This window comes from Pristis pectinata, chromosome 15 (assembly GCF_009764475.1).
Source record: "Pristis pectinata isolate sPriPec2 chromosome 15, sPriPec2.1.pri, whole genome shotgun sequence".
Classification (NCBI taxonomy): domain Eukaryota; kingdom Metazoa; phylum Chordata; class Chondrichthyes; order Rhinopristiformes; family Pristidae; genus Pristis; species Pristis pectinata.
Genome location: NC_067419.1, coordinates 9,407,477 through 9,433,057, shown reverse-complemented (window position 1 = coordinate 9,433,057; position 25,581 = coordinate 9,407,477). Strand labels below are relative to the sequence as shown.

Sequence of the window (25,581 nt, the reverse complement as noted above, 5' to 3'; positions counted from 1 at the left end):
TGCTGGTTACTTCCTACCATCTTTCTTCGCCCTTCCTGCTTTAAAAGTCTGATCGACAGCGCTTGGCTGTGCCATGATCTCCCATCCCACTCAGCATCCACATTTGGATTTCTGCTGAGAGATTGCTCATTTAAAGAAAAGGTTGAACTACTGAAAATCTACATTGGCTTTTTGAGAGCTGAACAGCTTTGGAAAGATTTTTGCTGATGATCAAACGCTGCTGTTCAGTTCAAGAGAGCGCACATTTTAAAGCATTGGAGTGCACATAGTGACTCTGGTTGACTGACATCACACTCTGCCACCCTCAGGCTCGCAATGGGATTACAACCACAACATTCTGACAGGAACCAGGGGAAGAAATAGAAACCGAGCAGAGGAGGTGCACAGAGAACCCGGAAGCCAAGTCAGTCTGTGTAGAAATCTCAGTTAAGTCCTCGACTTTCCTATCCAAATAGCACACCGAAAGATTGCATCCAATCCAATTTCTTGGCAGTGATGTCACTGCATGCTAAGGCAGAGTGACTCTTGTGTGCTTGCGCATCGCTTCCAGAGCCACTAATATCACACACTGACAGAAGCTGGTTATTTTGGATCTTGCACTGCTTTAACTGGATTGTTGAAAAGGTTTTGATTGTGTATTTACATTAACCATGGAGACTTCCTGTGAAGGAGTTCAATGGAAAATAATGATCCTCGGACTTTTCCTAAAGCAAAATTGAAAATACACCAGGGCACAGTGATCAAATTACACATTATAAATTACACATGGAGCAAAGCAAGTAAAATAACATCCTTACCATTGAATCTGAGGTATTGGTGATCCAAAAAATTCACAGTCCAGTAGTGCAGGCTTGTTGGCAATTACCTGATAAACCTGGTCAGGTTCAGAAAGCATTCTGGGTGTCTCAGCTAAAGAGGGTCACAAAACCTCTGTGTTATTTTTGCTAACAGCTTCCAAAATCACACAGGCCAAAATATCTGCAACATTCCTACAACAGAACTAACAACAGCAAAAAATATTTGCACTGTCTGCTGAATGTGAAGGTGATTGCACTGAAGGGAATAAAACAACTTTCATTGGCTGAGTCAGAGGGCTGTTAGTTTAGAACATAGAACATAGAACATTACAGCACAGTACAGGCGCTATGGCCCACAATGTTGTGCTGACATTTAATCCTGCTCTAAGATCTATCTAACCCTTCCCTCCCATATTGCTCCCCATTTCTCTATCATTCATGTGTCTATCCAAGAGTCTCTTAAATGTCCCTAATGTGACTGCTCCCACAACCTTTGCAGGCAGTACGTTCCACACACCCACCAATCTCTGTGTGGAAAACTTACCCCTGACATCCCCCTTATACCTTCCTCCAATCACCTTAAAATTATGCCCCCTCGTGTTAGCCATTGTTACCCTGGGAAAAATCTACTCGATCTATGCCTTGTACACCTCTATCAAGTCACCTCCCAACCTCCTTCTCTCCAAAGAGAAAAGTCCTAGCTCACTCAACCTATCCTCATAAGACATGCTCTCCAATCCAGGCAACACCCTGGTAAGTCTCCTCTGCACCCTCTCTAAAGCTTCCACATCCTTCCTCTAATGAGGCGACCAGAACTGAACACAATACTCTAAGTGTGGTCTAACCAGAGTTTAGGGCTCACTCCAGAGGTCTGTACAAAATGTTGTAGCTGACCCTTGTCTGGAATGCTGAAGGGCTGAATTATCGGAGGTAACAGACTTTTTCCTAGGTTACAGTGCTTTTCCCAGGGTAGGGGAGTCTAAAACCAGAGGCCATAGACTTAAGATGTGGGAGGAAAGATTTGAAGTGGACCTGAGGGGCAACTTTTTCCACACAGAGGGTGGCGGGTATGTGGAGCGAGCTGCCAGAGGAAGTGGTAGAGGCAGGTACAATTACAATACTTAAAAGACATTTGCACAGATATATGGATGGGAAAGGTTTAGAGGGATACAGGCCAAATGCAGGCAAATGGAACTTGCTCAAATGGGCAACACGGATGAATTGGGCTGAAGGGCTGGTTTGCATGCTGTATTTGGACATCATTATGATTCTATGACTCTTATCTTCAGATTCGAAAGCAAGGTCCTCTCAGGTGGAGGTAAAAGATCCCAAGTCATTATTTTGAACAGGTGTCAGCCCTATTGCCCTGACATAGGAAGATGGGAACAGGAATAGGCTGCTTGGCCCCTCGATTAATGACATTGAAAAGAAGATTACTCAATCATGATTCTGTTCCTGCTTGTCGAAGCTGTAATGTTTTGTACATTACACCTGCATCAGCATTTGGTGTAAAGCATTTTGAGACAGTACAGGAATTCAAGGTGTCCTTTCCAAAAATAAAGTTTGCAGGAAATAAAATCTGAGAATACACTTCAAACTACGGCATTAGAATCAAATTATAGTAGGCCAAAAAGGTTTGCAAGGTGATGATAGATCATGAAAATTTGATAAATAGTTCTCTTTCACCTCATGAACCTTGAGTAAAAGCGACTGAAGATGTTAACTCCTTGGTGGGAATTAATTTATTGGCTTGATGTCCTTTGCTTGACGCAGGTGACCATTTGAAATGCTGAGCTCTGCTTAACGTATTTCCTCCCTGACCCCACTCTTCATTGAGCCTTCATCAGTTTTGTCCCAAGCTGCTCAACTCTCCTCTTCTGCCACAGCTTGAAAGAGGTGCCTGCGCTTACCCCTTGTGCACCATTATTCATCTCACCCTCATCATGAAATCCAGCACCTCCCAAACCAGTGTCCTATGCAGTCTCAAATCTGTGCGCCAAAAGAGCCTTTCAATAGTGGTTGGGTAACTGGACAAGTAGTGGCATTTGTAACAAGTGTGAAGTCACAATGGAGGATCACACAAGTTGTGAAAGTAAATGGATGAAGAAAGAGGGAGAAATTGTTCTCTAATGAGTTGGTAAGAATCTGTAAAAGGAGGCTATGAGAAAGGCAGCATCTTGGATGGAGATTCCTGTTAATTGGTGCTGTGGTGGGGCAATGTTCTGAGGTTAAGTCAGATACAGTGCAGGAAAGCAGGAATTTTACTCAGTATTCTACACTGCTGCACAAAAAATACAAACAAAAAAATTTAAGAGCTTCTACCAATGTATATAAACTATAGTGAAAGTAAATATTGCCCCTCGGAGGCTTGAACTCGAGAGATTAAAATGTGATTTGACTGAAAGATAAAATAAATGCTTTACACACAACATATGAATTAGGAGCAAGAGGAGGCCATTTGGCCTTTCATGCCTGCTCTGTTGTTGAATAAGAATGTGGTTGATCTGACTACAACCTGAATTTCTCATTCCGTGGTAACCTTTCAGCCCCTTGCCAGTCAAATGCCTGTTTACCTGTGCCTTATAAATATTGAAAGGCTCTTTTTTCATGGTCCTTTGTGGAAGCAAATTTAACATTACTACTCTAGAAAAGTGAAGGAGAGAAAATAGGGAACAGTATCCTGACAAGTCATTGTGAAAATGTTGGAATTCATAATTAACAATGTGGTAACAGTACACTTAGAAAATTATAACATGATCAGATACTGTTTCATGAAGGGAAATCAGGCTGGATAAATCTATTAGAATAACTTGAGGATGTAGCAAACAAGGTATATAAAGGGAATGCAAGCAATGTATTACATATGGATTTTCAAAGGGTATTTGCGAAGGTACCATAAAAAAAACTTATCACATAAATTAACAGCTGGGATAACGTTAGCATATTAAATTAGTTTAAAATTAAAATTTTTTAAAAATTTTATTTAAATTAAATTTTATTTATTTCCAGCGTGGTAACAGGCCCTTCCGGCCCAATGAGTCCGCGCCGCCCATTTTAAACCCAAATTAACCTACCCGTACGTCTTTGGAATGTGGGAGGAAACCGGAACACCCGGAGGAAACCCACGCAGACACGGGAGAACGTATAAACTCCTTACAGACAGCGACGGGAATAGAACCCCGATTGCTGGCGCTGTAATAGCGCCACGCTAACCGCTACGCTACCGTGCCGAACAGAACAGAACCGTACCGTGAAGAACAGAAATATTGATTATAGGTAGACAGATATTTATCAGGTTGGCAGGCTGTCATTGTGAGCTGTTACCAGGATTAGTGCTGGTCTGTTAGCTATTTACAATCCGACTGAGGTGAAAGAACAGAGGAGAACGCATCTCAGTTTTCTGATAGTGCAGGGCATTCAGAAAGAAATAATCTGTAGAATAATAAACACATGAGCAAGAAGATGGAGAATAGTCAAAAATGTGCAGTCATTCACTGTGCAGGAAGAATAGAAAAACAGAATCTTTCTGACATGATGGGCAAGTAAATAGTGGTGTTCTGAGACAATTTGGCTTCCTTGTACACAAAGTACAGAGAGGTAGTGTGCAGAGGCAGCAATTGGGAAGGCAACTGATGTGTTGGTCTTTATTGCAAGGAGGTTCAAGCACGAGTAAGAAAGCCTTGTCACAATTGGACCTGGTTTTGGTGAGTTGGTCTCCATATCCAAGAAGGGGTAGGGTTGCCTGAGAGGCTGGGCGAAGTAAAGTGATTCCTGATGATTGCAGAGTTGTCCCCTGAGGTTATTTCAATGAAACATAAAAGATGCCGAGAGGAATCTACAGTGGAGGTGCTAAGAGGCTGTTTCTATTGGCTGGAGACTTTTGCAACTGGGGGCAGAGTCTCAGGATAAGAGGTTGTTTAGTTCTGTCTGCACTGAGGATAAATTTCTCCAGCATGCTTTGAATCTTTGGAATTTTCTTTCTCAAAGGATTGTGGATACACGGTTAATGAAAATATTTCAGATTGAGGTCAATAGATTGTATTCGGCAAGTCTTCCACAGCTCTCAACACCTGACATTGCAGTCCTGCCCACTTCCTTCCAACCCCCCAGAAAATGTGTCCCCAGAAAATACCCCTTGTTCTGGGCCTACCTCATTGCTTCTTATGGGGACCTGTTCACTGCATCACTTTGAGAAGGCCTAATACAGGGGGAGAACTGTGAACTCACTCAGAGCAACAGGAAATCTTACCGAGTACATTGACAAAAGCGTTTGCCAACAGGTATCCATGCTCATTCGAAGCGTTGCACTGGTAAACGGCACTGGACGAGGTCTGGACCTTGGTGAAGCTGATGGTGTCTTCCATTATTTCCCTGCTGATGTCACTCGGGGCATCTGTCAATCACAAAGAAGTCAGCATTTCCTGACAAGGACTTCACATCCAAAATTCATTCAGATAGTAACACCATGCCCATTATTATTTGTCCTCACACTCACTTTCAATGGGAAAACCGTTGACCAGCCATTGGATGGCAGGCTTGGGATTGCCATTAGCTCTGCAGATCAGTCTCCCATCTTCCCCAGGAGCCAGGACCAGGTTCTTTGGCTCACTGATCCAGTACGGTGCGGCTGTACAAAACCAACATAGAGTCAGACGCTGTAACCTGCCACTTATTGGTTAGCATGGTTAACATTGCTGGACTTAATCTGATCACCTATGTTATAATTAAATGCTGGAACAGACTTAAGGGATGAACGGTAGAATCCCATTCCAAAATTCCTGTGTTCCTTTCTTTAATGGGGGGGGGGGAGCAGGAGGATGGGGACAAGTGCTGCAATGGACCTGCACAGATGGGGAAGAAACTCAATGATGGTGACGAAAAGTCACAGTGGGAAGACATTGAAACACTGAATCCCTGTGGAACAGTCCAATAGGAAGACATAACCTGAGAAATATGTTTCAGTTCTGAATATTACAGCTAATCTTTGTCACTATTTTCACCAACCCTGTATTCTTTGATTCACTTAATATCAAAACATTCATTGAGCTCTGTGTGGAATTAGTGAGGCTACCCTCAGGTGAAAAGCATTATTCTTGCTCAAATCCACCCCAGCCATAAAATATACTTAACTAACTTCCTTAAGAGATTATGGTCTTGCTCATTTAACAGGGAGAACTTCCCATAATTGACCCTCTGACCTGCGAACACTCTGTACATAACACTGCTGTCAAATCAATTGAGTCGCCGTGATTTAACGGAACCATGGGGATTAAAAAGCAGCACCACAAAATAACACTCAGCATCCTGGCTGCTGCAAGAAGTTACCTGTGCTGACTGAATTCAAAGATCTGAAGGTAAAACGTATTGTTCTGTGACTCATGCAGTATTCCATTGTTTTCCATTCCCAGTGTCGAAAAATGCACCCGACTTAAGTCTCAGATTCCAACCCCAACCTCACCTCTCCACGTACACCTATATTGTGAATGGCACCCAACAAAAGAAACTAAATAGTCTGTGCTTTTTCGCTGGAGTGGTTATCCTCACCAGAATATTGTGTCCCTGGGGTATAACTCAACAGATTTGTGTCCTGACCAATATTAATGCTGACAATCTAATTGATCACATATCAATATCATGTGTAAACACGTGGCCATGTCTGTCTAGTTAATGGTCACTGGAACTTATTACACTGAAGTGTTTCAAGATAGGAGAGAAAATATCAAAGTTTAATTCTGTCATTCTCTCCTCTGCAGCTAAGCATCCTTTTCTCTTGGCCCAGGATACATTGTACAATCTTTTCTCTGGCAAAGGGACTCATCTCTGTGAGTGGAGCCAAACCTTTGACTGTAACCACGATGACATGCGAACTGGTTCCCAAATAATTCTTTGCAGTGCATCGGTATTTCCCTGCATCTGCCTCCGATACGTGAATGATTTTCAGGGTCTTCTTAAAATTGATTTCAAAGGCTCTGTGGGCAGGCAGTTCTCCCCCTTCTTTTGTCCAATGGATCACTGGTGTTGGCCTGGAATGGAATAGATGAGCCAAAGGTGAAAGTGTCTTTTGTAAGGACGTAAGTGTGTCTATATAAAAAAATACTCATAACAATCCATGGAAAACAACTTTTCAATGGGTTTTATAGGGAACTGTGAATGGAATCCTTCTCTAGCCTATGGGACAATGGTGACTGAACATTGCATAGCCAGATGTTCTGTCTCTCAGAAGAGATGATAATCAGATTTCTATTTGATCTCTAAGGTGGGCATGAAGGATAGCTGTGCATTATATGAAGAGCAGAAGACTTTGACCTAGTGCTCTGACCAAAATTTATCCCTCAACCAGTATCACTGAAAGAATTACCTGGTAATTATCTAATTAACGTATTAAGGAGGTCACCATTCACGCCAGCCGTTCATCGTGAGAATTTTGGTTCTTTTGCAATGATCTTTATTCTTGGTCCTCTGATTCTGACCCCTCCACCACTGGGAACAGTTTCTATCTTTCTAGACCCTTCGTAGTCTTAAATATCTCTATTAAACCTCCTTTCAAGGAGAACAAACCCAGCTTCTCCAATCTATCTACATAAGTCCCACACTTATGCAATTATTCTGGTAAATCTCTTCTGCACCCTCTCCAAAGCCTTCACATTTTTCCCTGAAGTGTGGTGCCCAGAATTGAACATAATCCTCCTGTGGTGGCCAAACCAGTGCTTGATAAGCAGTCAGCATGACATCTTTGCCCTTGTACTCTGAGCCTTCAATTATGAAGCCCAGGATCCCGTGTACTTTGTTTAACCACTTTCTCAACTGGCCCAGCCACTTTCAATAGACTATGCACATGTATCCTCCTGTATCTCACTGCTCTTGTACCCCTTTTAGAATTGTGTCCTATAGTTTATATTGTCTCTTTTCATCCTTCCTTCCAAAATATAACGCTTCACAATGCTCAGCTTTAAATTTGATCTGGCACATGTCCACCCGTTCCACCAGTCTGACCCAGATCACCTTGAAGTCTATTCTTCAGAGAATCTCCAGGTTTGGTCTCATCTGCAAATTTGGAAATAATGCCCTGTGCACCCAAGTCCAATTCACTAAAATATGTTAAGTAGTGGTCCTAGTATGCATCCCTGTACCCGTCCCTTCCTCAAAACACCAATTTTCACAACTTTTTTTCCAGTTCCTTACCCAGTTTTCTACCCATGTTGCTGCTACCTCTTCTATACAATCTCAATATTGACTGACAAACCTATGATATGGCACCTTATCATTTAAACCACATATCCCTCATCAATCTTCTCTGTCACTTCACCAAAAGAAGTCTCTCAAGTTAGTCGGACACAATTTGCCATTAGCAAATCCTCGTTGGCTTTCTTTAATAAATTGAGAGTTATTCAAGTGACTTGGTTTTTAGAAATTTCCCCCACCATCGAAGTTAAACTGACAAGTCTATTGAGCTTTGTTTATCCCAACACCCCCTTTTGAACAAGGATGTAACATCTGCAATCTCCCAGTCCTCAGGCTTCACCCCTGATTCAACAGATGTTTAGAAGATTATAGCCAGAGCCTTTAAAGTTCCCCTCCTTACTTCTCTCAGCAACCTGGGATGTGCTACATCTGGACTGGGTGATTTATCCACTTGAAGTGTACCTATCCTTCATTGTACGTCCCTTTTATCAATGGTTAGCCCATCCAAAACAAGTGCTCTGGTGTAGTTGGTGTAATGATAGGAAACACAACAGCCGATTTATACACAGCAAGTTCCTTCAGATAGCAATTATCATATCTTCAACTTGTTTGAAATGATAGTTTCAACATTGTGCCTGAAGGATATTTTATATCCATCCAAGAAGGCAAGTAGGAATTGGTTTACTACCCCCTCTCTGACAAGGGAATGCATGGAGAACAAGTCACCCTCAGATGGGTCAAGTCAACTTACAGGCCTTCAGCGATGCACTCCAAGTACAGGACTTGTCCTCTCAGCACAGTCTTCCTGCTGCTTGTACCCCTGGGGGTGAGGATGCTGGGTCTTCGCTCACCTGCAGGGCTGTCTGCAAGAGCATAAACCACCGACAGGTCAATAGAACCAAATTAAACAGCTGGCACTGAGTGGTCATTTGCAGAAACCAAAGGTAGACTGCAGGCAAAAAGATCCAGAAGCCGCTTTAGAAAGCGCCACAGTGTTAGTAATGATTAGAGCAGGTTAAGCATGAACAATGAGACACGTTTGGGGTCACCAACCCATCAGATTTGGCTTGGAGTCTTCAGGAATTGAAGATTAATCTCCAAGAAGCAGGGAGGAAAATTATTCTTTAGAGGTAGTGTGGGGGAGGTGGGAGCATCACTATCTTTAAACACATTCCCTTATTACAATTATGAGAGATGGGGCTTTCTGATTGAAGGTCAAGACCCATCCAGTTGGGTAACAGGGAATGTTGGCTTTCCAAATGGCATGGGAAAGTTGTCCACCATGATTATAGATGCAATGGGAAACAGATAATGGAGACTGGATGTGAGTGTTGGAGTGGTTGGAAGTCAGAATAGACCTGAGCAGGGCTGGTGTCCCGAGATGGAGTAAGGTTGGAAGGTTGATATATTGGTAATTAGTTGTGGTCTTAAAAGCAAATTAGGTTTTTACTTCCATTGGTCAAAAGTATATATTGTTTAAACTGTTGTTTTTTCCCCTTCCCTAATCTCTACAGTACTCCAAGGTCTGAACTGTGGATTACAAATCATTAAAACAAGACCGAGAAATTCAATCGCATGTCCTGTGTCATTCAGTGTTATACAATTAAAAAACATTTTTTGCAAGCAAAGTGCATTAATGACCATTACTGGGTCATTTTGCATTAACTATGGAAATTCCACCACTTGCTTCTCAGTGGGAGTCACCCTTGCAAACCAGGCAAGGTTTCCAGGGCTTTCCTCTCCGACATTCTGCAAGACAGCCTAAGGCCTAAGTTAAACGAATAAGTTGGTTTATTAAACAGAAGAACTTACAGAAGGACATGCATCATTTCCCATCCATATGCACACAGATAATGGACACCTATGCAAACAGACAAACTTCATGGAGTCTTCTCCTGAAACTTTTAGCAACTGATCACAAGTTACACTCTCTTCCATTATAACCCCATATGATCAGGGACGTGGTGTGTATCAAAACACACTTCCCTTGGGCTTTGTGTGGTTGTCAGTGTGATTAGTTTCATCTTCACTCTGCAGTGACAGACCTTTGGCACCCCATGTTGGTATTGTGCCTGCCTTATCTTGGCCGCCTTCAGAACCATCCCAATCACAGCTGCTGGACTGCACCACTTCCAAGTATGGGCGAAACATCTTCCTGGATCATTGCAATCGCACACCGAGTCAGAGAGGGAGCCAGTGTGCAGAATGGTGTGGAAACAGAGAAACAAAGATGGATAGCTTGAAGAGGCAACCAAAGTCGAGATTGCACATCACATCCAGCAACTGACCAAACGCAATATGTAATTGCAGCTTCTGTGGTTATGGACAAAACCAATTGGAATCTGTCATGTTTTATGTGAATAGTTTGGTCCATACAGGCATTGAAGGCTGCTGGAGAGAGGACTGCATTGCAATGTGAAGTCAGTTCCAATGCTCCTGGGAGCAATGCTATAGAGGTTTGGACTCGCTGAAGTACAGCCAGAGTACACAGACTGGAAACACGGAAATACTTGTGTCAGAGTTGAAAACCTTGGAGATGATCAACAAAAAGATCAGAGGAGATAACTTCCTGTCTTCAACAATAACAACTGGGGAGAGGAAAGGTCCACGGTCCACATCGAGTCAGAGAGGGAGCCAGTGTGCAGAATGGTGTGGAAACAGAGACACAAAGATGGATAGCTTGAAGAGGCAACCAAAGTTGAGATTGCACATCACATCCAGCAACTGACCAAACACGATATATAATTACAGCTTCTGTGGTTACGGACAAAACCAATTGGTATCTGTTGTGCTTTATGTGAATAATTTGGTCCATACAGGTGACACATTGAAGACGGTGATTTGGAACATGTTACATAATGTATTCATTGTTATGAAGGGCATTGTACTGAGGGAAGAATTGTAAAATAGAACGAGAGACCAGATGTGTGAGGCTTATCTAGAGAAGCGATGAAGAAGTGTTGGTGTCCCTAGTGGCTAATTCCAAGATCCCACACAGCATGCAGTGAGAAATTCAGTGAAAAAAGAGGCCAAGAAATTGGGTGAACTTACAATAGTATATTCATGTAAGTAGTAAATTAATTGCACAATTTCATGTGTGTAACTATCTTAATAGATTGTATTGGTTTATTTCCTTTTTAAAGGGTAAGTTTATGTGAACACAACACTTTTAAGAACCAGTCTGTATCACATGCAATGACTCACTGTTTTCCACTGACATGACAGTCCAGTTGAGAGCTGCTGCCTTCTGCAAAGGACATTCTGTTTATAGCTCTACCTCTGTCTATTTATTTATGCAAGCAGCATCACAATAAAAATGCAGACAGTGCACTTGGGTAAATGTTCTTCAGCTTGGATGGCTTGACAGTGACAGTTTGCTCGCAATTATGTTTAATTACTCTGTCATGTTGTTTGCAGATGTCCCAGATAACATGAAACATTCTCTCACTTTCCTTCCAGTCTCAGTATTTTAAATGGGGCTGTATCCAAGCCCCTAAAAAAAATCAGTAAGAGTGTTAAATTTGTGCATGTGTGCAACATGTTGTATTTAATGTGGCCCTTTAAAAGCAGTCAAATTTAAATTCCTGAGCATGGCGCCAATTCCAAGCGTCTGACAAAATCCAGATACCACCATGGTTGGAAAGGAAATACTGGCATCGTTTTGAGAAGAGTGTGCCATTTGGGCAGGTCTTACAAAGAGTCAACTCAACCACAATGTGCCAAATAAGCTTGCTTCTAAGCAGTGAGATTCTACCTACTGAAGCTCGGGGATGGAATCTAACCTTTTGGTGTGCTTGCTGAAAACCTGTGCAAAAGAACAACATGACAGCACACAGGCTCCAAGTGTGGCTGTGGCTCAGGGGTAAAGAAAACAAATGGAGGTGAGAGCGAGAGCGAGCGAGAAAGAATCTAGTGCAATCCATGCCCCTTCAGACAGCATCTTTGGTGTGCACTCATTGAGAAAGGGGATCAGTTTGTACTTCATCCCTGAACCTTGATGTTTCCTTCGGGGAAACCATGGAATCAAAGGTCAGAGTTCAGCTTCCTGAAGCAAAGTCCTGGCCACTTGATAGGCAATCGGAGAACCAGGTGAAGAACGCATGGGTTGGCAGTGCTGCCAAATCTTCCACACCCAATCATAGCCCAGAAAACTGGGCTGCTAAGACAACACTCACCCTTCCTTCCCCATTCCAGCTGCAGCCAAGGGACCTGCCTTTCAAAATCCGCACTGACATCACTCAGATGTAAACCTACCACCATCCAACGTAACAGAAGGTAGATATCAGTACACTGGTGACAGGTCCTCGGCTTGATATATTAACTCTGCTCCTCTCTCTGCAGATGCTGCCTGACCAGATTAGTGTTTCTTGCGTTCTGATTTATTCAGCATGAAAGTGTGTTCCAAAATTGGGAATCATTAGAAATTGCTAAAGAAATCAGACAGAGCAGCAAGCCGCAATGCTGTCCACAATAAAGGACATCTATGATCAGCTGGAAACAGTTTGCTCGGCCTCTGTTGAACCGTTCCAGTAAGTAGCATAAATCCTTTCAGATCATCAGGTGGCAACAGAACAGAACATAACAATATTCCCTCCCTCCCACTCCCTCTCACGTGCTCCCCCATCAGCTCCCCATCCCATTCCCGTTCCTGCTCCAACCTCTCTCCTGCACCTCTCGCCTGTTGTTTTGGTTTCTGGTTAAAAGCTAGGTTGAAGTGGGTTGAGTAGGGTTGATGGGCTGAAGGGAGGGAGGTGGGGTCCGTGGTGTGTGGAAGTGCCATGGGGTGAAATGGAGCATTGAGGAGGTGGTGTCAGTCGGGGCAGTGGGGAGCTGGTGTCAGTCGGGGCAGTGGGGCTGTGCGGTGACACGGGTTGGTGGGATGAGGCGGGGCAGTAGAGTGAAGCAGGTTGGTGGGGTGAGCTGTGTTGGTGGAGTGATGTGGGGCTGTGGGTTGAGTGGGTTTTTGGAAACAGTTTGGAATCAACTGACAGAGTGCAAAACATGACCTGCAGAGCACCATTGGAGGTGACCCCTCGTCAGTCATAACACATTTTTACGTAATGTAAATGCTTCATATTAAAAGGATGAAAAGCACTTGCCATTTTCCTCTGGTGGCTCTGCCATCTGCAGAAAGGCATGTGCCTAGAAATGCAAATGTTAACAAACTTCCAGGTTGTTTCAAGCCACTCCAGTTCTGTGGCTGAAGCAGAGCAGTCTCCATCGGCCAGGCCCAGGGTGACATCGCTCTCTCAACTCTCCTGCTGTTGCATTGTTGGAAAATGAGACCACCTTGTCCAGAAGGAACCATGGATGGACACCACTTGATCTTCACAATACGGCATCGCTTGGGGTCCTTCAGAGGTTCATTCCCTCACTTACCTTTGACTCTCCAGTGACCTCTCCCCTCACCTCTACCTCCTGCCGATGTTCCCCTTATTTCACTCTCCACCCTTTAACTGCCCACCAGGTCAAATGCCCGAGATCTGACCATCCTGTTCAACACTGAATCCTCCCAAATCTACAGTCATCAATGGATGTCCCAAACTCAACCCTCACCCACTCCAGTTACCAAACCCTTCCCTCCCTGGCTCCAGTCCTTGGCCTACAACTGCCTGCCCCCAGCTCACCCTCCCTGATACCCCCAGACCAGGCCTCAGTCCCAAGCAGCACACCCTCACCCCCATTCAGAAGTTCCCGAGTCCTAGAACCAGCAGGGACAAAGAATTAGCTGCCCGGGGCCAATTCATAGCTCATGGGCCCACACCATGAACAGCGGCAAGCTATTTGACTGCAGAAGCCATCGTTGCTGACCCAGACCCCACCTCTTGTGAGTACATTTTGGGACTGTTGGTCAATGATCAAGAGTGAGGACATCCCTGAATCCTGTCTATCTGACAAGAGGCAGTCAGGGCAGCAACAGACCGAGTGTATAAACAGCAAGAGGTGACCCTTTAAGGATAGACGGTCTCAGATAGTTTGTAGAGTGATATGACGTTTACAAGAAAGGGATGTTACTGTTTTATCTCAAGAACAAGCACCAGGTGGATGTTAGTACCAGGATTATTGTTGCTACACCACAAAGAGTAAGTGAATATTGAGACTGAGTTTAGTAACAGGAGGACAACCTGTGACTGGGAGTAGGAAAGAGGCTGAAAGTAGTTACAGTTGGATGACAGAATCTACTGGTGTTAAGACATGAAACTAGGAGGCACCGTAACTCACCACCGTACAGCTCAGTGCCATTGGGGTAAACTCCGTAAGTCTCATTGATCGTGCCCACTGAAACAAACACAAGAGCATTGTCCACATTGAGGAGAAGCAAGGAGGGGCTGAAGAGTTTCACACAGTTGGAGTATAAAACAAATATAACAGTGGACAAGGCCATTTGGCCCATCGAACTATAATTGAGCTAGATCATAACCGATCTGTTTCTAATTCAACACAGCTTGGCTCTGTGACCCTTAATACACCTACCTAACTAAAACTTAGCAATTTCTTCCTATTGAGGACCTTACTTTTAGCTTTCTCCCCTTTCTCAGCACCATAAAACATCTTTCATTCCTAACCTTTCCTAGTTCTGAGGAAAGCTCCTCCCTGAAATGTGAACTATTTCTCTCTCCACAGATGCTGCTTGACCTGCTGAGTATTCCCAGGCTTTTCAAAAATCTATCAATTTTCAAATTACATCCGGGACTCAGCAGCCCATTGGAAGGAGAGGGTTGTCCATGTGAAGAGCTGTTTTCTGACATTACCCCAAACTCCCTGGATCTGATGGTAAAAGTTACAGCCCAATTCTTGGATTTTCCTCGTTCCCCAATCAAATCCTTCACCCGCTCCCCCCACCCTTCTCTTAAATGTCTCAGTGAGATCTCTGAGGAAAACAATGCATTTTTGAGTTGGATTTTCACAGATTCCTCTCCCAGTCTGGGATTGCTGGTTTTCCAACTTTGGGGCTTGCTTTATCTGAATACCAACCACGAAGTACTGTTGTTTTTTTGTTCCAATGTGAAGTACATTGCAACACCTGAAGCACAATTTGTAAAGTCCTGCACTGCACAGACTCATATCAATCAATAGACAATAACTTAGTCAAACGACTAATTTAAATTCAGGCCTTGACATAAGCTGTGGAAAAACAGTTGGAGAGATGCTTAATGTACTGGCTCCAAACTTCTCTCTCTGCTATTATGCTGAAGGCTTTATTTAAACAGATTGCCACTCCAGGGATAGTAAACAACTATGATGCTTATTTGTATATCTGCATCCCACTGGATCCCTTCCAGAACTGCTTTATTCCAAGGTCTACTCAATGCACTAGAGTCATTCTGCAAGGGAACAGGCCTTTTGGACCACTGAATGAAGCTTCCATTTGCACCAATCCAACACTAATCCCATTTTATTTTACCCCTGTTCCCATCATCTCTTCTCAGATTCTAAACCCCATCTGCACTGGGGGACAATTTACAGCTGCTAATTAACTTACCAACCTGCACATTGTTGGGGTGTGGGAGGAAACCGGAGCACCCAGGGGAAACCCATACATTAACAGGGAGAGCATGCAAACTCAACACAGATGGCATCACAGTATGGTACCTAGGCGGCATGGTGGTGTAGTGGTTAGCGTAACGCTATTACAATGCCAGAGGCCCAGGCTCAATTCCCGCCACTGTATGTTTGTACGTTCTCCCCGTGTCTGCGTGGGTTTCCTCCGGGTGCTCCGGTTTCCTCCCACATTCCAAAGATGCACGGGTTAGGAAGTTGTGGGCAGGCTATGTTGGCACCGGAAGAGTGGCGACACTTGTGGGCTGCCCCCCAGAACACTCTCAGTAATGCAAAAAGACGCATTTCACTGTGTGTTTCGATGTACATGTGACTAATAAATAAATATCTTAACCAAGGACAGAATTGAACCCGGGTCACTGAAACCGTAAGGTAGTTAACTGTCTTATTTATCTGCTGTCTATTACTTTGATAAAATGTCAGTGAATTAGTTTTGCAGGTTAAGGCCTGGTTTCAAATCTAGCTTGGAGAACTGGGAGTCCTAGTCCGCCAAAGTAACTGAACTACCTCTACCCTGCTAGGAGAATATCCCTCTACCATTTGAGTGCAACACTTCCAGAGAACAAGCTTGAGAATTTTAAAATCAAGGCAGGGAGGTGAGAAAGGCCAATGAGCACAGGGGTAAAGGGTGAATGAACTGGGTGCAGGGTAAGACACAAGAAGCATTGTTTTGAATGAGCTCAGATTTACACAAGGTACTAAACGAGAGTCTGGTCAGTGAGCATTGCAGGTGGCAGTAGAAGGCCCAAGTGTTTCAGCGACAGATGGGTCAAGGCCAACTTGCGGCCATGTTTCACCCACCAGACGTGGTCCTGCATTCGCCCCAGAGAGGCAAAAGGCTACTGCCCTCTCGAGCTGCTCTCCAAATGCTCTCACTGAATACTGTTTTGCTTTGGGCAGGAGGGTCCATTTGCCAACGATGCTCAGATGTCGTGCACTGTGCCAAGAAACGTATCAGCTGAAATAGAGTTGGTATTGAGGCCAAAAAGGGCAGGTAGAGACATGCAATCAAACAAGGAGGTTACAACTTCTCTCTTGCAAGGGACTATTTTGTGTTCCAAGTCCACTCCAGATCCATACCTGGAGAATTTCATAAAGGACGATGAGACATGCCTGACAAACAGATGCATTTACTCAATATCATCTGGATACTCACAAACACGTTGGAGGGTTCAGCAAACACCAGCCATCCATCAGTACAGCACGTGCTCAGGAACATATTCAACATCCTGGTCTCACTCAGCCAGATCCATATCAATGATGTTTGCAGCACAATATTCAGCAGAAGACCTGACAGTGATGGGGGGAGTTGGAGGGACTCCCAGTACAGGGTCTGCTGCGCTGCTAGGATGTATGTACAGGTGATAAGCTAACTCCTCTCCATCTGATTCTCGCCACCAGTGTTGCCATGAGGAAGAGACGATGAGTGGAGTTCTTCATCCCAACACCTCGCAGGGACACCCCGGACCACTTATAGAAAGGACAGGAAACCGGAGGAGAACTGAGGCTTGAACCATGGCATTTGCCTTACTAACATACAACCTGACTAGTACCCATGTAATAATTTTCAGGAAGGATCCCAAGACATTCCAGTCTCCTGGAACAGAAGATCAGGCCCTCCCTACACTGAAAACAACAACTTAGCATTTGCCTGTCCCATTGGGAGTGATAAACTAGCACAGAAGATAGGAGCAGGAGTAGGCCACTTGGCCTCACAAGCCTACCCCACCATTCAATACGATCGTGGGTGGTCCGCTCCAGACCGCATCTCCTCTTCTGTGCCTGTTTCCCATTGCCCTTGGTTCTTTCAAAAATTTATCCATATCTATCCTAAGAAAATCTAAGAAATAGGAGCATGAATAGGCCATTTGGCCCTTCAAGCCTATTCTCCAGTCAACAAAATCATGGCTCATCCAATCTTCCACTTTCCTGCCCAGTCCCCTTAACCACTAATTCCCCTGCAGTTCATCCATCTAAGTCTCCAGGGATTCAGCATCCACAACTTTTTGGGATAGAGAATTCCAAAGACTTGCAACCCTCTGAGACAAGGTACTCATCACTGCCCTAAATGATTGGCTCCTTATCCTGAAAATTTGCTCCAATCTTCTCCACCAGATACATGGATCTACCTTGTCAGCTCCTCTCAGAATCTTTTACTTTTCAATGAAATCGCCTCTCATTCTTTAAGCAGAGAATATCAGCTATTCTGCTCAACTTTTCCTCATCAGACAACTGTCTCAACTCAGGAATCAATCAGGTGCACTACTTCCCAGGACTTCCTTCCTGAAATAAGGAGACCATTATTGTCTGTGGTAATCTGGATATGGTTTTACCAACACCCCCAAACAATTGAAGCAAGACTTTGTTACTCTTGTATTCTAAGCCTTTTACAACATTGGCCAACATTTGCTTCTTAATTACTTGCTGCACCTATGTGAACTTTCTGTGTTTGAACATTAAGCAGGCTTACACCATTTAACTAACATTCTGCCTTTCTGTTCTTCTACTGAACTTCTCTTAGACTAGACCTCACCCAAGTGACCAAGATTCAGTTGTCAGTTCATTGGCAAGCGTCAGCACCAAGGACCCAAGGACCTTGTTCCAGGTGTACATAGCAATACTTCCCAGCAGAGGGCAGCAGAGACCCAGGGCGGGAAACTCGTTTGTTGAGGAAAGCAGAGCATCTCAAGGAAGGTCAACAAACTGAACACGGTGTTCAAGGTTAGAACGTGAGGCCTTTTGATCGTAAGCCAGAGTGGAGCATTTAATTTCTTAGTCATCAATCGATCTCATTGCTGGTCACAGCACCAGTGATTATGCGATCAAACACACGAGGAATGAGGCAATACTCACGTGTCATGACCTTGACAGAGATTGGCTGCTTCTGTTGTATAGTTTGAGTGTGGTTGAATCTGGCATAGCAGATATAATCTGCCCGGGTGTCCTCTGGTTGAACGTTTGAGAAATACAGGTCTCCATTAAGACCCTGTGAAACTCGAGCATCCTGTGTAAACCTCTGCATTGCTGGAAAGAAACACCCAGAATAAAGATTTAAGAAATCAGAAAGCGGCGGAAATGTATTTTAACATTAGCATTGGTGATGAAGGCAGACAACTCCACAATGTGCCCAAGAGCCTGTTGGATCAACTGGAGATTTAAATCAGGCTGTGGGTAACCTCTCACTGTGCTGGCTCAGAGTCTGTTTCTAAGAACATAATTAGGAGCAGGAGTAGGCCACCCTGCTCTGCCATTTAACAAGATCGTGGCTGATCTACTAAGTCAGTGCCATTGTCCAGCCACGTCCCCATAACCCTTGATCCTCTTCATGCCCAGAAATTTAGCTGTCTCCATTTTCAATGGAGATCATGGCTGAGCACGCATGACATTCCAGGGTAGAGGTTCACCACTTTCTGAGAGAAATCTCTTCTCATTTCAGTCACAAGCTTACCCAGATTTTCAAACCGTGCCCCTAGTTCCAGATCCCTCGGCCAGGAGAAATATCCTCACTGCATTTAGCCTGCCAACCTCGAAGAATTTTGTATGTTCCCATCAGATCTCCTCTCATTCTTCTGAACTCTCAAGAATACCGTCCAAGTCTTTAGAGCATAGAACAGTACTGCAGAGAACAGGCCCTTCGGCCCACAGTGTTGTGCCAACATAGCTAACCCCTCCTACCTACAGAATGACCATATCCCTCCATTTACCTCTCAATAGAACATAGAACAAACACAAAACCACACATGCGACATCGGAGTCAATACTGAAGCTGCAAGGCAGCAGCACTACCAGCTGTGTCACTTGTTAAGGTTCCAGTGTCAGTCACGGATTGAAACATTGAGATTTAAAGTCATAAGCATTAGTGTCGAAACCCAGGATTGAACCAGGGACCTTCAGATCTTCAGTCTAACGCTCTCCCAACTGAGCTTTCTCGGCTTTATTTCTCATGTGCAAGTTTAACCTGAAGACTGCATTGCTGCTATTTCTTGTTGGCTTTATAGTAGGAAGATTCAGCCTCCTGGTATTGCCAACTCATTGTTGATCACTGTGGGATACTGTATTTCCTTTACCTTTTAACTTTTAGTGTGTAAACATGCATAGATTTGACTAGCTGGCACATTTGACTAACTGGCATGCCCATTCCCCGTGGATGGCAAATTAGGAGAGCTTTTACTTTACTTTGTCACACTGTGCTTATGCCTGCTCTGCTCAGCAAATGCTGTGTAATTATCTCCAATACTGAACCAATGCTTTGGGACATCCTGTTATTACCTCTGACACTGAGTAATGCTATGGGACAGTGTGAATACATCCTGCACGGCTCACAAGTCACAGGAAAATGCACTAATAACTGCAAACCCTGACTGCTCGGGAACACTATGCAAATATCACTGACACTGGGCACTCTGGTCAAGTATTGCATTAATACCTCCAACACTGCATTCAGGACAATGCACAACATGCTGATACCAAAGGAAACTGCAGTACCACCTTCAACTGCACTGACGTAATGCATTCCAACACTGAAGCAACACTGTTGATCACTAGGCTCTTACCTCCAACTGCGCTCGTGCTGTGGGACGTTGCTTTATTCCCCCCACATTGAGCTAATGCCATGTTAATGAGACTTGAAGAGATTCGGTGTGTCACCAAAGACTCTTACAAATTTCTATTGATGTACGATGGAGAGCATCCTGACTGGTTGCATCATTGCCTGGTATGGCGGCTCCAATGCACAGGATCGAAAGAGGCTGCAGAGGGTTGTAGACTCAGCCAGCTCCATCACAGGCACAACCCTCCCCACCATTGACAACATCTTCAAGAGGCGGTGACTCAAGAAGGCAGCCTCTGTCATTAAGGACCCTCACCATCCGGGACATGCCCTCTTCTCGTTGCTACCATTGGGGAGGAGGTACAGGAACCCGAAGACCCCATTCAGGAATAGCTTCTTCCCCTCCACCATTAGATTTCTCAGTGGTCTATGAACACTGCCTTGTTATTCCTTTCATTTTTGCACTATTTGTTTATTTTTGTAATTTATAGATTTTTATGTCTTTCACTGTACTGCTGCTGCAAAACAACAAATTTCACGTCCTATGTCAGTGATAATAAATCTGATTCTGATTAAAATGCACTGGTACCGCTGGCACTTTTGTTAAAGGCCGCACTCGTACCTCCAACTGTGCTAATGCTTTGGGAAAATGAGCAAACACATCCAGCACTGGTCTAATGCCTTGCGACTGGGATATAGCCTCCTCCACTGTAGTGATGTGGTGAAACACTGTTCCAATACTTCCAACGCCACGCTCTTGATATGAGTCATTGCGTTAAAACCTCTTCCACCATGCAAATGCTAATAACTTCAGTCTGATGATGCCATGTGGCACTGTGCTAAAACCTCCAACCTCTATGGCATACTGGGCTAATACTTGCTCCAACATGCAAATGCTACGGAGCAGCACTATTATTTCCACCAACATTCACAAGATGTCACTCTGTGTTTGTATCTCTGACACTGTTGCAATGCCGTAGGACACTACTAATATCACAGAAGCGCTGTTAATGTTAGGGGAACACTGTGCCCATTCTGCATTAATACTTTCGACTGTGCAAACACTATGGTTCCCTTTGAGAATAGCTCTGACATTGTGCTATTATCATGGGATACTATGCTAATACTTCCTCTTGAACTCAGAGTATTCTGCTCATACCTCAACCTACGCTGATGCTAAGGGACATCTAGCTGTGCTAATGCTGCATAATATATATAGCTGAGACATGAGACACTGAGGTAGTACTTTGAAGTACTACACTAATTCTTCTGCTTGTTGTGCTAAAACCCAGGAGGACTGTAATGCACAACTTCACCAGGATACTGCATTAACGCTCTGGGATCTGGAATATAACTGTCAGATATTGGGCTAATACCCTCAACAATGCACCAATTCAGGTCTGTGAGATACAGGACCAATGCTCAACAATATTGTGCAAAAACTCTGGGTCGTCATAATACTATGGTAGAACTTTGTTCATACTTTCAGCAGATAACTTGTGTTCTGGAGTGCAACCTTGATACCCTGACTTGATGATAACAACAAGGTTCTGAGTTGGAAAGAAAAAGAACCAAGACAATTAAAGAAATAGAATTTAATATTATGTGAAATAAAGGCAAAGAGTGGTTGTTGAAGGGTCGTATTCTGTGTGGAGGTCGGTGACCAGTGGTGTACCTCAGGGATCTGTACTGGGACCCTTACTCTTTGTGATTTTTATAAATGACCTGGATGAGGGAAATGGAGGGGTGGGTTAGTAAGTTTATGGATGACACGAAGGTTGGGGGCATTGTGGATAGTTTGGAGGGCTGTCAGAGGTTACAGCGGGACATAGATAGGATGTAGAGTTGGGCTGAGAAGTGGCAGATGGAGTTCAACCCAGATAAGTGTGAAGTGGTTCATTTTGGTAGGTCAAATATGATGACAGAATATAGTATTAATGGTTGGACTCTTGGCAGTGTGGAGGATCAGAGAGATCTTGGGGTCTGAGTCCATAGGACTCTCAAAGCGGCTGCACAGGTTGACTCTGTGGTTAAGAAGGCATATGGTGTATTGTCCTTCATCAATTGGGGAATTGAATTTAGGAGCCGAGAGGTATTGTTGCAGCTATATAGGTCTCTGGTCAGACCCCACTTGGATTATTGTGCTTAGTTCTGGTCACCTCACTACAGGAAAGATGTGGAAGCCACAGAGAGGGTACAGAGGAGATTTACAAGGATGCTGCCTGGAATGCGGAGCATGCCTTATGAAAGCAGGCTGAGGGAACTCGGTCTTTTCTCCTTGGAGAGACGAAGAATGAGGGGGGACCTGATAGAGGTGTATAAGATGATGAGAGGTATTGATCGGGTAGATAGTCAGAGGCTTTTCCCCAGTGCTGAAATGGTGGCCACAAGAGGACATAGGTTTAAGGTGCTGGGGAGTAGGTATAGATGAGATATCAGGGGTAAGTTTTTTACTCAGAGAGTGGTGAGTGTGTGGAATGGGCTGCCGGAAACTGTGGTGGAGGCGGATACGATAGGGTCTTTCAAGAGACTGTTAGATAGGTATATGGAGCTGAGTAAAATAGAAGCCTAGTAATTTCTAGGGTAGGAACATGTTCGGCACAGCTTCGTGGGCCAAAGGGCCTGAATTGTGCTGTAGTTTTTCTATGTTCTATGTTCTAATTGTATTTATATGGCTCAGTTTTACACTGATGACAACTGGGATTACATGAATACTGTAAGTGTTGAACTAACACTCTATAGAGCTTGGTTAGTAATATAGCACTGTATTAAAACAATAGCGTTGTGTGCTTGGAACGAAGTGCACTTCACTAAGACGGTGGAACACACTGCTAATACCACAGGGCACCACGTTCTTGCTCTAGGACCCTGCTCTAAAACACCATCTCTGCATTTGCAATCCAGATACCACGTTAATTCCACAGGACACTGATCCACAAGCCTGGCAAACTGGACCAATACACCTCGCTCCTTTTCGAGTGTGACATGTCATCATGTTAATTCCCCCGGGACACTGAACTAATTATTTTGTGCACTGCGCTGACATTCTAAGCTCACGGGTTCATCTGTATTTGTTAAGCAAAAAAAGTGCAGATGCTGGAAATGTGAAATAAATACAGAGAATGCTGGGGGTACTCAGTCTGTACTCATCTGATGAGAGGCCATTGACCTGAAAGGTTAGCTCAGTTTCTCTCTGCACAGATGGTACCCGGGCTGCTGAGTATTTCCAACATTTTCTGTTTTTCAAACACCCTCTGGGACTGACATGCTGGAGAATTAACAGGCTGTGTCATGGTACTTAACATGTATCAGTGGGCTATTTGACTGCAGTAGCCAGTGAAGCTGAATCCTAACCTCGTCTTTTCTATCATACTTTCCACTATGATAGCCTGGATGACAACTTGATTGATTTCCCCTGCCCCCTTGGCCCCCTTCCCTGAACCTTCAAGGCCAGTTGAACCTCCAAGGCCAGTTGAACCTCAGCTGCTTGCTTAACTGAGCTGGCTGCCCTGTGCCCAACACTTGCCGTAAAGCTTGGCTCTGCACTTACAGTTATCCATCCAGAAGATGATGGGTGGAGGCAGGCCTGATGGTGGATCACAGTGGAGAACCAGCGAAGCTCCTTCTTGGACTACTTTTGGCTCAATCTTCTCTTTGGCCCACATGGGTGACCCTGGAGGTGGATGCAGAACAGAGCACACTTTAAGAAATGTAAACCTTTTCTTACCAACAACACAGCAGGGTAGAAAACATGGGAGGTGCTTGTTTGGTGCAAAGCAGCAATAATGTTCAGAGAGGACACTGGGGAGTCAGCAAATAATAAATGTATTGCATTTCTGTGTCTGCTGTAATAAAGGGGTTACACTGTGTGCATTACATAGGGTAGAACTTCTGTTAAACTTGCGGAACATCAAAGACCTGGCCGTGTCCACTGATGTGTCAAACAGTAGTGTCCATGTTGACTAACTCAGACCCCGGGAGATGTTGATGCGCTCAGGTTGGGAAACATTGTCTCTACAGTGGGGAGGGGGTTAACCATGGAAATGGGTATAGCAGTGGACCTGCTTCAGGACATCAATGCCAAGTCAACACTGGCTGGGCCAGAAACACGGTGCCTTGAAAGAAAGATGATTCGGCCATGGAGTGGGTGGGGCTGCCCCAGTCTGAAACAGGGACACTCCCACGGTCACCCAACCACCCTTCACCCAAACTCGTTCAGGTCCTCAAAGAGAGAACATCCAGAGATGTTCATTCATTCATCATGCTGCATCTGGAGCTAGACCAGATCATACCCTTTCTCCTCAACCCCTGAAAACAATACACCAGAAAAGGACAATCTTGTACCATGCTGTTATGGGAATAGATTCAAAGGAGAAAATGTTATTTATTTTGCCTCATTCAGCTCCTTTGCTGGTTGCCTTTCCCACAGGCAGCTGAGCAGTCATAGGTAAGGTGTGGGGTTAGGTAGACTGAGGGGAAATAGGTATCAGGGAATAAAACAGAGGAACCAATTCATGCGAGGTTGGAACCAAGCGCCAGCTGCAGTTACCTTCCATCAAGATGAATTTGATGATTAAAAAGAGGTCTTTAGTTAGAAAGAAAAAGAAACAAGACAGTTAAAGAAATAGAATTAAATATTTCATTGAAACAAAAACACCAACAACAAGGAATTGCATTTAAAGTGCAACAACCTCAGGATATTCCAAAGTGTCTTGAAGCCAGCAACGCACCTCCTGAATTGTAACTGTGGTGAAGTTGGAGGTATGGCAGCCAAACCATGCCCAGTGTTCTCCAAAGAGCAATGTGGTGAATAACCAGGTGACCTGCTGTTTAAGTCGAATTTCTTTGTGGGATATTTTCTGGCCAGCAGACTACTCCAGGTCGAGAACTTGCCACAGAATCTTTATGTCTACCTCAGAATGCAGCAGGACCTCAGTTTAAAATAACAATTGCCCGGAAACTGGATTTTACCCATTCTTGCTGCATTAAATGGCAGCCTAATGCCAAATCAAAAACAAAAGTTGGGATACCCTCTCTTTAAAAAATTGCTGTTGTGTTTTATTCCCTTAAATGGCATTGAAACCAGGCCAGCGATGAGGGAAACTTTGGCTGTTGGTGGGAACTGGCTTTGCCCTGTCAGGGAGATCTCTCTGGCAGCCATGCAGACGAGGAAAAGGTGGTGGTGGTGGGGGGAGCGCAACAGCTTGGGGAAGGGTTTAACGGTGCCGTCGTGGTGAGCCCCCATGTTATGGAGCCAGGCTCCAGCATGGCAGTGGGCCTGATCCATAGCAACAAGCAGGGCCAGTTCTGCCTGTTTGCTGATGAGGAAGGACAGTGCAGGGGAAGTTGTGCACAGTTTCCAACCTCACATTTCCTGCTCACACCCCGTGCTAAGTGTGGGGGTGGTGATCAAGTTCCCGAGGGAGCAGTCATGTCTGGACTGGTGATTGAGGTGTCTGGGAGTGGAGGATATCCATTGCAGAGGTTTTGGTC

At 44.4% G+C, this 25,581-nt stretch overlaps 1 protein-coding gene and 1 non-coding gene across 18 annotated transcripts in view; both read right to left on the bottom strand.

The window, feature by feature from the left end:
* The window catches only part of nrcama (neuronal cell adhesion molecule a), a 370,822-nt gene that overhangs the window by 72,346 nt on the left and 272,895 nt on the right, over nucleotides 1-25,581 (bottom strand). For 13 of the 17 annotated variants that reach the window (XM_052029796.1, XM_052029800.1, XM_052029805.1 and 10 more), the window contains 8 exons: nucleotides 23,639-23,761; nucleotides 18,393-18,563; nucleotides 14,202-14,258; nucleotides 8,731-8,842; nucleotides 6,636-6,820; nucleotides 5,293-5,424; nucleotides 5,047-5,190; nucleotides 798-909 (listed from right to left, as the gene is read on the bottom strand). In XM_052029796.1, the coding sequence (XP_051885756.1) occupies nucleotides 798-909; nucleotides 5,047-5,190; nucleotides 5,293-5,424; nucleotides 6,636-6,820; nucleotides 8,731-8,842; nucleotides 14,202-14,258; nucleotides 18,393-18,563; nucleotides 23,639-23,761 (1,036 nt within the window). The remainder of the gene's footprint in view (nucleotides 1-797; nucleotides 910-5,046; nucleotides 5,191-5,292; nucleotides 5,425-6,635; nucleotides 6,821-8,730; nucleotides 8,843-14,201; nucleotides 14,259-18,392; nucleotides 18,564-23,638; nucleotides 23,762-25,581) is intronic. The other 4 variants (XM_052029806.1, XM_052029807.1, XM_052029809.1 and 1 more) reach the window with 1 other exon arrangement.
* On the bottom strand, nucleotides 19,400-19,472 carry trnaf-gaa (transfer RNA phenylalanine (anticodon GAA)). The gene has a single exon. It is a non-coding gene; the product is annotated as a tRNA-Phe (tRNA).